We start from the raw sequence: 13552 nt of genomic DNA, 5'->3' as shown, positions 1-13552 counted from the left end.
GTGCAAACCTTTGAAAGAGCAACGCTTCCTTGCTGTTGATGATGTTTTCGAGGGAGCCTTCGAGGACGTAATTGTTTCTGGTGTCGCAGCTGAGCATTTTGGGCTTGTAGCAATACCAAGGGTCGCCGGTGTGAAGGTCCGTAAAGTTGCAGAGTGGCCCCTGGTCTGGCGGCAGACACATGTTGCACACCATCTTCTCAGAATGATTACCTTGGCTAAATATGCTGGAGAAGTAAAGCCGATCGGGTCGTTTCTCTCTCAGCCTCTGCAACACGGCCACAGCCTCGCTCGAGTGGACCATCACGACGTCAACCTGAGCCGAGCCCTCCCACAACAGCGGGAATCGAGCGGAATAAAGTCCGTTCCTGTGGTCCAGCACCTGCCCGGCCACACCCGCCCTGTATTCTGGGGAGTGCAACCTGGCCAACAGCAAATCGCCGCCGTAGCGCTTGGGTCGGCCCTTGAAGTCCCGCAGTTGGACCTGCACTTCCAGCTGGTCGCCCACGGACCAGTTTTTGGCAGGGACAATTGTGAAGTGACTATGGACCGGGTCACTTGTCTGGGACAAGTCGGGTGCTTCGGGGCCAGAGGGCGGCTTGGGCCAGGCGATGAGGTCCAACAAGTTGCGTTCCTCCAGCTCTTCTTCAGGTGACAGTGGCTGGGCCAGATGTGGACAGTAAGGGGTGCGCTTGTGATGAAACGCTTGGTGGGTTTCAGAAAGGTTGGACGGCTGGATGCGGTTTTGGACCTTGTACAGTGCTGGCACCAAGTAATTCTTCCAACTCTGTGAAGGGATGACATGTTATGAAAATATGATAACATTTTAACTGCGGCTCATTCTATCCCAGTCATTAACAACTGTTGTAGTGTGTAACAAAAATGATCAAGTGTACTGCAAAAAAGTTGGCATTTATATGAAATTGGTTGGAAAAATATTTATTTCTGACAAATAATGTATTTGTGCTCATCTCTTTATGCCTGTGATGCATGCAGAAAATTACAGTTAACCATTGTCCAATTATATAAGTGAATAACAGTTGTGTACCCAGTCACACCCACGGTGAGAATTTTTCAGTGTCTTGGTCATGAAGTTTAGAAACATCTAAACTGTAACAGACCAGAGAAGCCTGGGTGATAAGCAAAGTTGCAACTTGTCTTTTGAGAAGGCATCACGTTTAAAGGAGACGCTGCAAAAAGTCTTCCAGTTATTACGTTACTTTAGCTAAGGGACGAATATGTTTTAGACGTCAATAGATGCGTTCAGTTTTTAATGTTTGTGGATGTTCAGAGGTGAATAACTAAGAGGAGTAAATTCATCTGGCAACTCTCCACCTTTATTGATATGAAATGTCTTCAAGAGCCTTTTCCAAGTTGAAAGATCATAGTGTTTATAAATGGATTTATTTAGTCCTTTAAAGGCCATAGACTATACGAAATAGGGATTCCAATGGGTTTGACTTTTATCTAAATTTAGATAAATGGGTTTTGCTCACATTTTGACAGGTTATGTGAAATTAAACGTACAGGTTACGCCCCCACCCTCCTAAAAAAAAAGGTGAACAAGCTTCGCTCACCTCCACATTGCTGATATTGTGCTGGATGAAGATGAGACCGAACAGGGTGAGAACGATGAGGATAGGTTTACTATAGCGGAGGCACATTTGCACAGTGACTTCCATCGTGGTACTGTCACTTGCCGTGGCCGCAGTGTTAAAGATTCCGCCCGACCTGTCATCACCCGGGAAGTAACAACCAAAAGAGCGAGATGGAAGCGTAAAAAAAATAGCCCGTGGGAGGAGGGATTATCTTGAAGTTTCCGCCTTTTCTGGCACTACGTAAAGACACGTCAGACTGTTTTGAAATGTCAATAATGTTTTATTTGACCTCTCGCAATAGCTCATGACAGCAACAGGGGTTGGGATAATGATTGTTAGTGATAGTGATAGTCTGGACCTAGTGATAGATAGGACCTCAGTGCTAATTTTCCTTACTCTGCCTTTGATGCAAGAATAACACATGAGACAGTTTGCCCCTTTTTCGCTTGCAAGCGGAGAAACTCACACAAGAGCGCCTGAAACGTCTGACTTTTGCTCGAGACTATTTATTGAGAGAAAGCAATGGTGGTGGTGAGGGTGACCAGGTTTCGCGATCGCCTCTGCATACCTGTTTAGTCGTATATTTGTTTTACAAAGTTATGCAGTTTTACTGGTGGTGCACAAAAACAACAGCGTTGGCACAAAGAGCCAAGGGAAAGGTTTTAACGGAGTTAATGATTCCAATAAACATTTCAATATAATCATACGATCAAAATAAATTGCCAACCCTAACAACTGTGCTGCGGCACATTGGTAAGCAGCAAAGTGTACCCACATGAAATTTTACAACTTCACTAAATTAATCCAAATGTTTTTATTTCATACAAATATATATTTTTGTCCATCTTTCCATGATAGTTTGACTATCAACAGATAATTTAGATAGCAGAAGTGATGACTACCGTTCTTCTACCTCTGTATTTCCTGGCAGAAGTTCTTCACAGAATTATGCTGGCTCCAATCAGGATGTAACCTCACCCATTAGGCAGGACATCCATGGAGTGACACAAAGGGTGTGTTCGGAAATTCAAATTCAAATCAAAAGTTTAGCTCCATGTACTGGGTGTACATTTTCTTGTGAAAAACAATCAGCTCCAATACATGGATTTTTTTTTAATCATTGTTATAAACCATAGATAAAATGGAAACGCTAACATCTAACAACCTTTATATATCATCAGATACATACTATGTCAAAATATCAGCCATCTACGATGCTGATATGTTTAGATGTGCAAAAACAAGAAAACAATTAAATTCAAAGAAGGACATTTGTAATGAAGTCAATCAATCCAAATTCTTTATTTGTTTTTTTTTATATACTATATTCATAGTTTAGGTCACCCCTCACAAGAAAGCAACTGTCTAAGGAATTCCATAGCTTCTGCCACGGGTGTTCAAAACCGGTTGTTGGGGGGCGCTGTCCTGCATGTTTTCAATGTCTCCCTCTGACACACCGGATTAAATGATCAGGATCGTTATCAGGCTTCTTTAGAGTTGATCATTTGAATCAGGGGCGTTGGAGGAGGGAGACGTTCAAAACGTACGGGACAGCGACCCTTTTTCTGTACTAATGTATTTTGAAAAAGTTCTTGGACTAAATTTAAGTGGATATGCAGCATGTGGGAAAAGCAGAATTATTTAAAAAAAAAAGTTTTTATATTATTTATATGTTGCGTTAATTTCAAGTCTGGAAAGTGTTCCTTGAATGGCTCACTGTTATTTGTAAACAAAGAACTGAGACGGCTTGAATACAGACCAAAAAAAGCAAAGGCTGAAGTGTTAAAAACGGGGGCGAGGAAAAGTCACATAGTGGTGTGAAGCAGTTTGTGCAATCAGCAGCGTTCAGTCTGATGAGAATGAGGCAGCACGTGGCAAAGAATGGCTTCTCCAGTGTTTGGATTCCACATATATACTCAACTGGCTAGTGACTAGACATATTCAAGTTCCATTCAGTGCAACAAACCGAACAAGACTGACATTGTTTTTTTGCCCTAGGATGGGGCGGACGCTTCCATCACAAGTAAGAAAAAAGAAGAAAATAGCAAAACATGAGAAAGAAAAGTCCGTTTGTCACGTGAGCCGGCAGTCTGTTTTTCGATTGTGACCCCATAAATACTGCCCACATTTCAAAGAGATATGGCACAAATTTGAACTTGTTTTTTCTGCAGGATGTTGCTGGGATATTTATTACAGCAATACTACTACGTTCTCTGATTTGAAATTACTGTATGGCAAACTTTGTAACTTTAATACGTATGTAATGTAATTCAAGTCATTCTTCTGCAAAGACAAATATGTCCAATACATTCTGCTCCCTTTATGAAGTTAAAAAGAGGAGGAAATCCATCCATCCATTTTCTATACCGTTGTCCCCACGTCTCCTTCAATTACAACTGTCTATCTTGTTTTGAAGTCTTTTCAGTGAGGCCCGATACTCGTTCACACGGTTCTGAAAATCACACAATATTTCTGGTTCCATCTCGACAGACGTAGGACAACATCATGTCTACCATGTTTTTGACAATGGACCTAGGGGGGTGCAGGTTGTGAGGTTGGTGGTGCGCGACGCACATCTGCCAAGCGTCCACCAGCCAAACGTCGAGACCTTCGAACATGGCGCGCAGCACCGTGTCCAGCTGCAGCGAAAACCAGTCGCTGTTGTACAGGCTGACGTCTCGCTCCAGAGCCTGAGGGTTGGCTGTGCGGATCACCACCACCGTCCCCGGCGCCCGGTCCAGGAGTCGGACTACCGCCTTGCGAATATGCCGCAGGCGGCGTATGTACACCTCCACGGGGAAGGTACTGAAGTGAGACCAGACGCTGAGCGCCACCACCGTGTCGGGACCGCCGGTCAGGCCGTCCAGCTCGTTGGCGATGTACCGCAACTCGCTGGTCATGACGGTGGAGAAGCGGATGGGTGGCCCGTGGCAGCGGTACTCGAGCAGAATGTTGTGGGTGCTGTCCACTGCCATTAAGGGTCCCACCTTTTTTGGACTCTGCAGCTCGAATTCTTTCATCTCTGCCGCGGAGAACACAACAGAGCTACGTAAGAGGGAACAAGTGGTCAGAAGCTACTGAGGATTCAGGATCTTTCACAAGAACACTTCGATGGGTATGGGCAGCACAGTATAGATACTATATTGTATAAAAAATAAACATATAAAATAAACTTAAATAGTGGAAAGTACAATAGCGTTTACAATTAGGTTTCAGGGATTGTAATTAAATCCAGAATACACAAGCGTGCACAAAAGTATCTGTAATCACTCAAGTACAGAGTGTGAAGACATTTTCATCCCTGCCTCCCACCCAAGCCAAGCCAAGACATCACAACGCTATGAGACGGAGTCACTGACCTGGAAGCACACTGAGGAGGTACTCGAACCACTGGCGCACAGTGGAGTCGCCGTACATGTAAACCATCTTGTTGGTCAAACACTTAGTGATATCAGAACTTCTGTCAAACTGCCGCATATTGACACCACCCAATGGCCTCCACGAGTCCTGGTAGTAGTACCCAGAAGTCGGCAGCTTCACCGGATCTGGTTTTTGCCTGTCATTTTCTACATTGATGGCAGATACAATGATGCAAATAAATTTCCATCCTCCAAAAAAAGTGATTTATTATTGACACGGTAGGCAGTACCTTTCCTCGAAGGCATCACGACGATGGTGTCCGTTGTGGAAGCGTGGATGGGAACTTTGACATTGACCCCACTGATGTAAAAAAAAAAGGTTGATTTTAAAAGTTGCAACAAAAAAATGAATGAGAAACAGCGTCGATAAAGAGTTTTGCTCAGTTAAATTATTACAACGGTACCAACCGCATCCTTCAAGACCTAATTCCTCTGTATTCTATGACACCAGAAAATACTCCAAAGAGGACTCGTGTTGTGTCACTATCATAGTTTTTAAGCAATCATAAGAGAATCTCTTCTATCCTTCTATCATTTAAGGCGTTCCCACCAGAGATTGGGGGCAACAGATAGGGATGAATTTGACCAAAAACAAAACCTGATTTGGGTCTCAATGGCAAGAAATACATGAAGAACAGCACTTGTCCTATATAGTACGAACCTCTGGAAGAGCAAAGCTTCCTTATTGGTGATGATGTTTTTGAGGTAGCCTCCCTTGGCATGATTGATTCGGGCATCGCAGCTGAGCATTTTAGGCTTGTAACAATACCACGGCTCGCCGGAGTAAGGGTCCGTGTAGTTGCACAACTCCCCCTGGTCCTGCGGCAGGCACATGTTGCAAACTGTGCTCTCAGAAAGAAGGTCGTGGCGAAAGAGGCTGACGAAGAATACTCGATCGGGCCGTTGCTCCCTCAGTCGCCGCAGCACGGCGACGGCCTCGCTCGAATGCACCATCGTGACCTCAACCTGAGCCCTGCCCTCCCACAGCAGCGGGAATCGAGCGGTATAAAGTCCGTTGTTGTGGTCCAGTACTTGGCCAGCCACACCCGCTTTGTATTTCGGGGAGTGCAACCGGGCCAACAGCAAATCGCCACCGTATCGCTTGGGTCGGCCCTTGAAGTCGTGCAGGTGGACCAGCGCCTCCAGCTGGTCACCCACGTACCAACGCTGGTTGTTTTTGGAGGGGATGATTGTAAACAGGCTGTGGGCCGGGTCACTTGTCTGACAGAGGGTGGGTATTGTAGAGCCAGATGGCTGCTGGGGCCCGGCAATGAGGTCCAACAAGTCCCGCTCCTCCAGCTCTTCTATCAATGACGGCGGCTGACCCAGATGTGAACAGAAGCTGTGATTGTGGTGAAATGTTGGGAGGCTTCTATAAGTGAGTGACTGGATCCGGCTCTGGAACTTGTACAGTGCTGACATTGTGTGGTACTTCCAGTTCTAAAGGGATGACATATATGAAAAAGAAATCTCAAGGACCCATTCACAAAACAGATCCTCAGCTGACAGTATAGTGTGCAAAAACAAAAATATTTAACTTCTCTCACCTCCCCATTGGTAATGTTGTTCAACAGGAAGATGAGGCCAAACAGGGTGACAATGATGAGGCCATATTTCAAAACATTTCCAGACTTCATGAACGTTTTGATAGCGTTCATTCGCTGCCCCGGCAGTAATGATGATGTCATCACGTAACCTTGAACACATCGGAGAGAGAGTGTCTGCTTCAATAAAACAACAATCCTTTGACTTTTCTCAAATGAAATTGGCTTCACATGTTCATCTTTCATTTTCCAGAAACCAAGAAGTAACCCGATGACTAACCTGAAGAATAAGAATTTTGCTGCTATACTGGGGAAATTCAAAAAAGATATATGAAACACACAATTAAACTTCTCAAAGTAGACAAAAAATATTGTAATTAACACGACACTATTAACACTTAATTTTTGATATTGAGGATGAGGCTCCATTAGCCCCGATTCTGTCATGTCATTGTGCTTGAAATTGATTGATTGATTGATTGATTGATTGATTGGTTGATTGATTGATTGATTGATATCTTTACTGCAAACATGTTTGAAACAAAAATGGAATACAAAACTGCATACCTAAGGAAATAGAACTCAATTAATTAAATTTATGTTTTGTTTGTTTGTCTTTCTTTTCTTGCTTGGTGTAATGCATGATTAACTTATTATTGCCCCAAGTTTATTATTATTACTATTATTTATTTTTAATTTAATGTTGCTGTTTTTTTTATTATTTGCGCTCTTATTTTAATTGTTAATTGTTAACGTTTGTACAAATCTATTTGGTTTTACTCGTGTTCATTGGACATTTCAATGAATATTTTGTCTACCTTGTAAGCGTTGTATCTATATTATAAATACGACAATAATTTAAAGTCTGAACACATTTATATTACAGTACACGTTCTTGTTACTGTTGAATCGATATTTTATGTGTTCATGATAGAAATTCGTCATCATCTAGTTAAGAGCAGTGTGTGTGATTTGCAATCTGTGTTTTGGAGGGGGAAAAATCGTTTAGTGCTACCAAAATCTTTCTTAAATAAAAATAAAAATCAGTTATAATCTGAAAAATATCGCCTATCCCTCTCAAGAGAGAAAAACAACTCCGAATTAGGTAGTGTTTATTCATCCTACAGACGACACTGACAAGAGGTAAAGAAAGCATTACAGCCTTCTTCTTTCCTAAATAAACATATATATCTTTAAAATACACAAGCAAATAAAGCACCGGTAATGTAAAATATCAACTTACACAAGCTTGATGTCTGTCCGCTATCCAGAAGCGGACCAGCCCACAGCTCGGTTCGGGACAAAACACAAGCCCCAGGGTTCCTGAAAAATCTTAGAAATGCATTTTCAAACCCAAATTCCAATAAATATTAGTCCCAAAGCACGATTGGTTTGTCTACAATTTGCGTAATTGTCGGTGTGACGCATCCCTGGCTCGGTTTAGAAAAACAATCAAGACATAAGCGTTTGCTTGTAGTCGACTGTGATTGGCTGCTTCCTCTTCGCAACTTCCGCATTATCCCCAACCCTTTTATTATTATTTTAATATTGAAACACTTTATTGAATGAAAACAAATACATAGAAGAGAAGAGGGTTTGGGGATAATCGTACTTCATACGGAGTTTTCTGGCCAGCGCAATCTGCACTTTACTCGATTTTTTTAAATTGCTGCATTGGCTTCCCGTGTAAAAATCGAGTTTTAGGATCTTTTTAAATGTCAACCAATATTCAAATTTGGCAGTTCTACTGTATTTATAGTTTGGATGTGGATGCATTATGTAAATGTATTGCCTTGAAATGACACACATCCAGTTAACATATGTGCAGTCATCTGCTTTTTATTGCAGTGTAATTACTTTGTATGTGTATTGGCAAGGAGACCAGGTTGATATTCCATTACCAAAAGAGGCAGAAGAAACAATGCAACAGTAAATGCACTACAATACTCACAAGTTTAGGATATTGAGCTTTTGGCTAAAACTTTAGGTTGAACTTTTATGAACAAACTTGATTTGACCATTTGTAAACAACTTGGTGTTCTTGAACAAAGGCATATGATCCATTTATTGGTGTTTATAGCCATAGAAGCTAAATATAGCTTCAGCAAGCTAAATATCCCTAAACAATATATGCTGTCGGCAAAATGTGTTCAGCTAACAAACGTTCACTCTCTTGGGTGACAGACAATAAATATAAGAGCAGTTTTCAGTCATGCCTCAGTGGGCAAATATAACATTTTTATGATGCTGTTTCTTTCAGTGGACATCTGTCTGGTCATCTTCGATTTGCAGCGATGAGGATGGCTGCGATGTTACCGCCTCCTCTGCTTCCTCCTCTTCCTCTTCCCTCTGCTGCAACGAGGAGGCGTACTGCTCCAGGAGGCTGCAGTCCGTGCTGTCCACACCTCCGTCGGGCGCTCGCACAGTCATCACAGACTCTGCAGTCCCGCTGCTCAGCAGGCTGTCCTCCAGCGTGGCCTGCTCGTCGCTCGTTGTCATTTGGAACCCAGAGTCCGGCAAGGAGACCTCCGTGGCCACTTGGTTTGCAGTGCAGCTAGCTGCAGGAAGAGCCGGCAGACACGGTCCGGGAGGAGTGGAGACGTGAGTGAGGCAGGCCAGCTGCTCCTCAACAGACTGCTTCCACTGCTGCATGGACTGGACCTGGGTAGAAAGAAAAAGAACTGTCAGTCATGCAGCTTTGAAGGCAACCTAGTGATTTTTTGGGGGGAATCTTTGGTCATGGAGCAATATGTGTCAAAAATATTGTGGCGCTGTCCGGTTTTGGTGTCTCGACTCTTGATTGAAATCGATATTCACCATAAATTGGACTTCTGTTCATCTTTCTGTTGTTTGAGAAGAAGGAGTGCTAACGGAAGATGTGCAGTGGTGTGAAAAAGTATTTTGTGACATTCCTGAAATCTGATTGTTTTGTGTGGTATTGACTAGCTGTGATACGCTTGTGACAGACAGGTGGGGTGTTTCTTAGCACAAGACTCACAAACATAACTCACAACTCAAAGACATACTTTTGTATGTTAATCAGCTTACCTGCTTCCATAGAAACCTGACCGCTTCCTCTTGAACCATCCTTTGTAATCTCTCCTCTTCACACTGCTTCTGCACCCTGCAAATGTAGTTCAGAGGAAGTCTTCCAACCGTCAGTAAATAAAAAATGATACCCACCTCCATAGTACATACATGCACAAGTTAATGCGATCCAGTGCAGAACTGTATGACAAATCCTGCATGTATAATGTTTGTTTTTGCTTGACAGTCACTTTAAAGGCGTTTACTAGTCCAGATTTTATATTTTGCTTCTTTTACGTAGCTAAGTCCAATAAAGAGGATATATCGAATGTACCTGTCAAATTTTGATGATAAGGAGATGATGTGATCTTGCATCCTGCGCAGACGGATCTCACTGCGCACCTCTCTGGCTTTGGGGTGACAACACCGAGTGTACCAACCCCTCCACCAAGACTGGATCTTAACAGCTGCTCTTGTTGCGCACTCTGACTTGTTGGATACATGTAAAAATGTTTCTTCTTCTGGGGCTTCCAAATGTGGCGCAACAGTGTCTTCCTCATTGTGCTGCTCTGGCAAGGGGCTGCAGCGAGGGGACGTCGGGCGCATGGGGGCCAGCGAGTCAGCTTCAAATGTCTCCGTCTCGTCTTCACTGTCCGAGTGCGGCGGCCGTGGGTCGAGGTGGGGTACGAAGGGCATGAAGGTGGACTCGGAAGATAGCATGCTTTCGTTGAGCTTGTCCTCATCGGTCTGCACGTCTTCCAAATGGAGGTTCTCCTTTCCCAGCTGTGGGCTGCTTAAACATGGAAGCGACGTGTTGGTCGAGTCGTAGCTCATCCATGTATTAAACTGCACTGCTCGCCCTGTGGAAAGTGCAAAAAATGTGATAGGCATTTATAATATTATTTGCAGGGGACTTGTGGTTAGCCTGTTTGCAGATCTGTTTTCAATATTTAAAAAATAACTTTTTTTATTATTAGCAAATATGGGTGGTTTATCCCCACTTATTCAAGAATTCCTGAGGTTAAAAAAATAAAACCTGGTACTCTCTGCAGTTGAGTAAATAAACACCTGAGATTGGTCCGTCCATCAGGAGGGACACCCGAGTTCAATATATTCATATATGCTCATGTAAAAGACAAAAAAGCCTCTTCTTGCCTCTTTCTGGGTCTGATAGAATAGCAGCTTGCAGTGGTGGTGGTGGTGGTGTTATTTTCTGCGCCTGTACAGTGTCCCCTTGTGGCGATGTATGCAAAATGTCTGTTGCTTCCACAGCTAGTTGAGTGGGCCGAGGAGGGCTTGGACATTCCCCGCGGGTCTCTTCTAACAACTGCATTTGGTGAAACCTCAGGAAAGGAACCCGTGATTCACATCAAATTTAGGATTTTTGATACAGACTACTCAATTTCTCACAAGAAACACAGGACAGCACTAGCTTGAGTTTCTACCTCTGCTTGTTTAAGATCTTCTCCAATTTGGCATCTTCCGTCATCACCAAGGGCGACGAAGTGGTCCGGAGGCAAACGGTGGACAGGTACTGAACCAGTTCAACATGCTGTCCCGGTCGAAAGAAACGACCTTTTCCCTGACTGTACAGCCACTCCGCTTTCAGTCTGGAATTGGTTACAAAACACACACAAAAAAAAAAATCACATTTTCTTCGATAGTAACCAAGGATGTTTATTCACACAGCTGCAGAGTACCAGGTCTCTGTTAGCAGTAAGGGTCTTATTATTTGTGCAAAATCACTTTAAGTACAGCGGACTTATAAAAACGGTTTCAAACAACAGTCAGTGACAGCACAAAACTTTCAAGCTTCTGCTAGAAAGCAAGAAAAAATAGTAAAGCCAACTCAAACAGCTGAAAATCAAAGGCACTTAAAATGGTGAGTGACAGCTCCTATTTAACATGAGTTTGAATTAAGTCATTGTTTAATTCTGTGCATAGCCAAAGGGCAAAAATGTACTGACCCTTCTTTTTGAGACACCACAAAGCCATCCAAAACTTTCAGGCCCAGACACCAATTCATCACATAGGGCCGGTAGTCGTAGTGCGGCAGTGACGGGGTTGGCATCACACAGGGGTTGTTCATAATGGACAACTGCTCCAGTTTGTGGAGGGAGGCCAGGTGTGCCACCTTTGGACAAACGTGAGTATCTGTAAAAGTCCACGTAAAATCTCTGCATACTTCTCATGAAAGAGGAAGGCTTACTTCATTGAGATCCGTTATCTCATTAGATGCTAACGACAGGATTGACACATGGGCAGGGAGATTGGCAGGCACAGTGCGGAGTGTTGTCAGGCTGTTTCCATGCAGAAGAAGTGTCTGCAAAATTTCTTTCTATGACTTTCATGCAACTAGTTGAGGCTTTTTTTTTTTTTTTATCCTTGAATATATTTTGACAAAAAAAACAACTAGTACATACATGTTATTAAACCACCTTGTATATCCATACATACCTTTAGTGCCACAAGTTTGCTCAGATCCCCAATGTTAAATATGCTATTATCTGAAAGATCCAAGTGTTGCAGAGAAACACAGTTGTTCAGCTGCTCAATAACCTGTGGGAAAACCATCACACTTAAAATATGCATCTGAGAGAAAAAGTAATGTTTTTATCCATTAGTATTTTTTCCCCACAATCACAACAGTAAGAAAAGTCACAAAAGCTTAACCTTAATTGCGTTTCCCGACAGGTTGAGCCACTTGAGGTTGGGTAGATCCCGCAGTCCCTCGATGTAGCCGATACTGTTGTTGGGAAGATTGAGGACTTGCAACTCCGTGAGCTGAGACACACCCATCATCCTGACAAGGCGATTGTTGGCTACAGACAGCTAAATATGAAAGGAGCACAAAAACACATGTAACATGAAAAATTAAAGTTCAAGAGTGGGACAAGTTACGCACCTGCTGAAGGCCTGAGTTCCTTTCCAAATGGTCCAGTTTCATGATTTGATTTTGGTCCAGGATGAGTGTGTGAGTGTCCTCTGAGCAGATGAAACTGGGATCGAGCTTCCGCATACCCTGAGCCGAAAGATCTACCACAGGTCCTTTTGAGCAAAAAAAAAAAAAAAGGATTAAATAAAACAATGAACAATGCCTAAACACCATGTGAATGTCTTGAAGTTATTGACCATATGATATCCTCATCCTTAACTGGGGTTTAGTAAATGGCAGGTTATAGTCGTTAGTTATTTGCTAGCTGTCGACTAAAGTAGATTCACTGCAAAGAATTGTTTACGTTAAAGTGCTTACAAGATTCCAGCTTGAGACTGGTCTAAACATGTCTACAAAAATCTTATTACATCTCCATGTGCAATTTGATACAATATGATTTAAAACAGGCTGGGAAAAAACATTGTTATTTGGCATTACAACAACAAATAAGTATTACGCGACTCACACAACGACAAACACGTTAGCCAACTGTGGAATTCAATATCCATGGAGATTTTTCGATGCAACAAAAGAACACGTATATAAAAAGAGTGTCATACTTACCGTTTGTATTAAATTGTAAATCTGACACCCCCATTATGTCGCCACACACTCCCTGATAAAATTACCGGTTAATGTTAGCTTACAAGTCCGGGTTACAAGACGCGTCCGTCGCTAGCAGGAAGTTGAGCGTAGCCGATGAGCATTCTGGGAAACGCAGTTCACAAATATATATATAGTGGGTCCAGTTGATCTTAAAAGACTACATTTCCATCTCGTTGTTTGTGGTGAGCGCGCTAAATGGTATGACGCCATGAAATGTTCTAACGGCGATAAATGTGTTAATTTAGTTAACTTGTCAAAACCTCTAGTATTGATAATAGTCACAAGTTTGTCGTGATATCACTATAACCCAAAACCTCATGGTACTCGCCAAGACGTCAACCTGATCATGCTTTTTTTTTTTTTTTTTTTAAACCAGTAATTAAAATCAAACGATAAATATATTTTAGTCACCCATGTTACAAATCG

At 42.6% G+C, this 13552-nt stretch overlaps 3 protein-coding genes across 3 annotated transcripts in view; all 3 read right to left on the bottom strand.

The window, feature by feature from the left end:
* Positions 1 to 1750, bottom strand: part of LOC119139822 (NXPE family member 3-like) — a 43605-nt gene extending 41855 nt beyond the window's left edge. Inside the window, 2 exon segments of the mRNA XM_037280822.1 lie at positions 9 to 784; positions 1575 to 1750. Of these exon segments, the coding sequence (XP_037136717.1) occupies positions 9 to 784; positions 1575 to 1679 (881 nt within the window). The 5' untranslated portion in view covers positions 1680 to 1750.
* Positions 1751 to 2876: 1126 nt separating this feature from the next.
* On the bottom strand, positions 2877 to 8045 carry nxpe3 (neurexophilin and PC-esterase domain family, member 3). The gene is made up of 6 exons (XM_037280802.1): positions 7802 to 8045; positions 6562 to 6710; positions 5676 to 6454; positions 5245 to 5315; positions 4955 to 5161; positions 2877 to 4617 (listed from the first exon to the last, which is right to left on the bottom strand). Exons 2-6 carry the CDS (start codon positions 6700 to 6702, stop codon positions 4055 to 4057), a joined length of 1761 nt encoding a protein of 586 aa, XP_037136697.1. The 5' UTR covers positions 6703 to 6710; positions 7802 to 8045; the 3' UTR covers positions 2877 to 4054.
* A 336-nt stretch (positions 8046 to 8381) lies between these two features.
* On the bottom strand, positions 8382 to 13211 carry cep97 (centrosomal protein 97). Its single transcript, XM_037280799.1, has 11 exons — positions 13085 to 13211; positions 12491 to 12633; positions 12259 to 12417; positions 12043 to 12144; positions 11795 to 11908; positions 11553 to 11719; positions 11031 to 11195; positions 10741 to 10928; positions 9920 to 10445; positions 9607 to 9682; positions 8382 to 9219 (listed from the first exon to the last, which is right to left on the bottom strand). Exons 1-11 carry the CDS (start codon positions 13116 to 13118, stop codon positions 8815 to 8817), a joined length of 2079 nt encoding a protein of 692 aa, XP_037136694.1. The 5' UTR covers positions 13119 to 13211; the 3' UTR covers positions 8382 to 8814.
* Between the last annotated feature and the right edge of the window lie 341 nt (positions 13212 to 13552).

The sequence above is a fragment of the Syngnathus acus genome, chromosome 21, assembly GCF_901709675.1.
Source record: "Syngnathus acus chromosome 21, fSynAcu1.2, whole genome shotgun sequence".
Taxonomy (NCBI): domain Eukaryota; kingdom Metazoa; phylum Chordata; class Actinopteri; order Syngnathiformes; family Syngnathidae; genus Syngnathus; species Syngnathus acus.
The sequence above is the reverse complement of the archived record's forward strand: the minus strand, read 5'-3'. Positions and strand labels throughout refer to the sequence as shown.

Coding starts and splice junctions, on each gene's coding strand:
- nxpe3 (XM_037280802.1), bottom strand. CDS start 6,702: ATGACATCATCATTACTGCCGGGGCAGCGAATGAACGCTATCAAAACG. Junction 5,316..5,675: donor GAAGCTTTGCTCTTCCAGAG/GTTCGTACTATA, acceptor TTTTTACATCAG/TGGGGTCAATGTCAAAGTTC. Junction 5,162..5,244: donor CGTGATGCCTTCGAGGAAAG/GTACTGCCTACC, acceptor CCATCAATGTAG/AAAATGACAGGCAAAAACCA.
- cep97 (XM_037280799.1), bottom strand. CDS start 13,118: ATGGGGGTGTCAGATTTACAATTTAATACAAACG. Junction 11,909..12,042: donor GCAAACTTGTGGCACTAAAG/GTATGTATGGAT, acceptor GAAATTTTGCAG/ACACTTCTTCTGCATGGAAA. Junction 9,683..9,919: donor TTATCATCAAAATTTGACAG/GTACATTCGATA, acceptor CTACATTTGCAG/GGTGCAGAAGCAGTGTGAAG.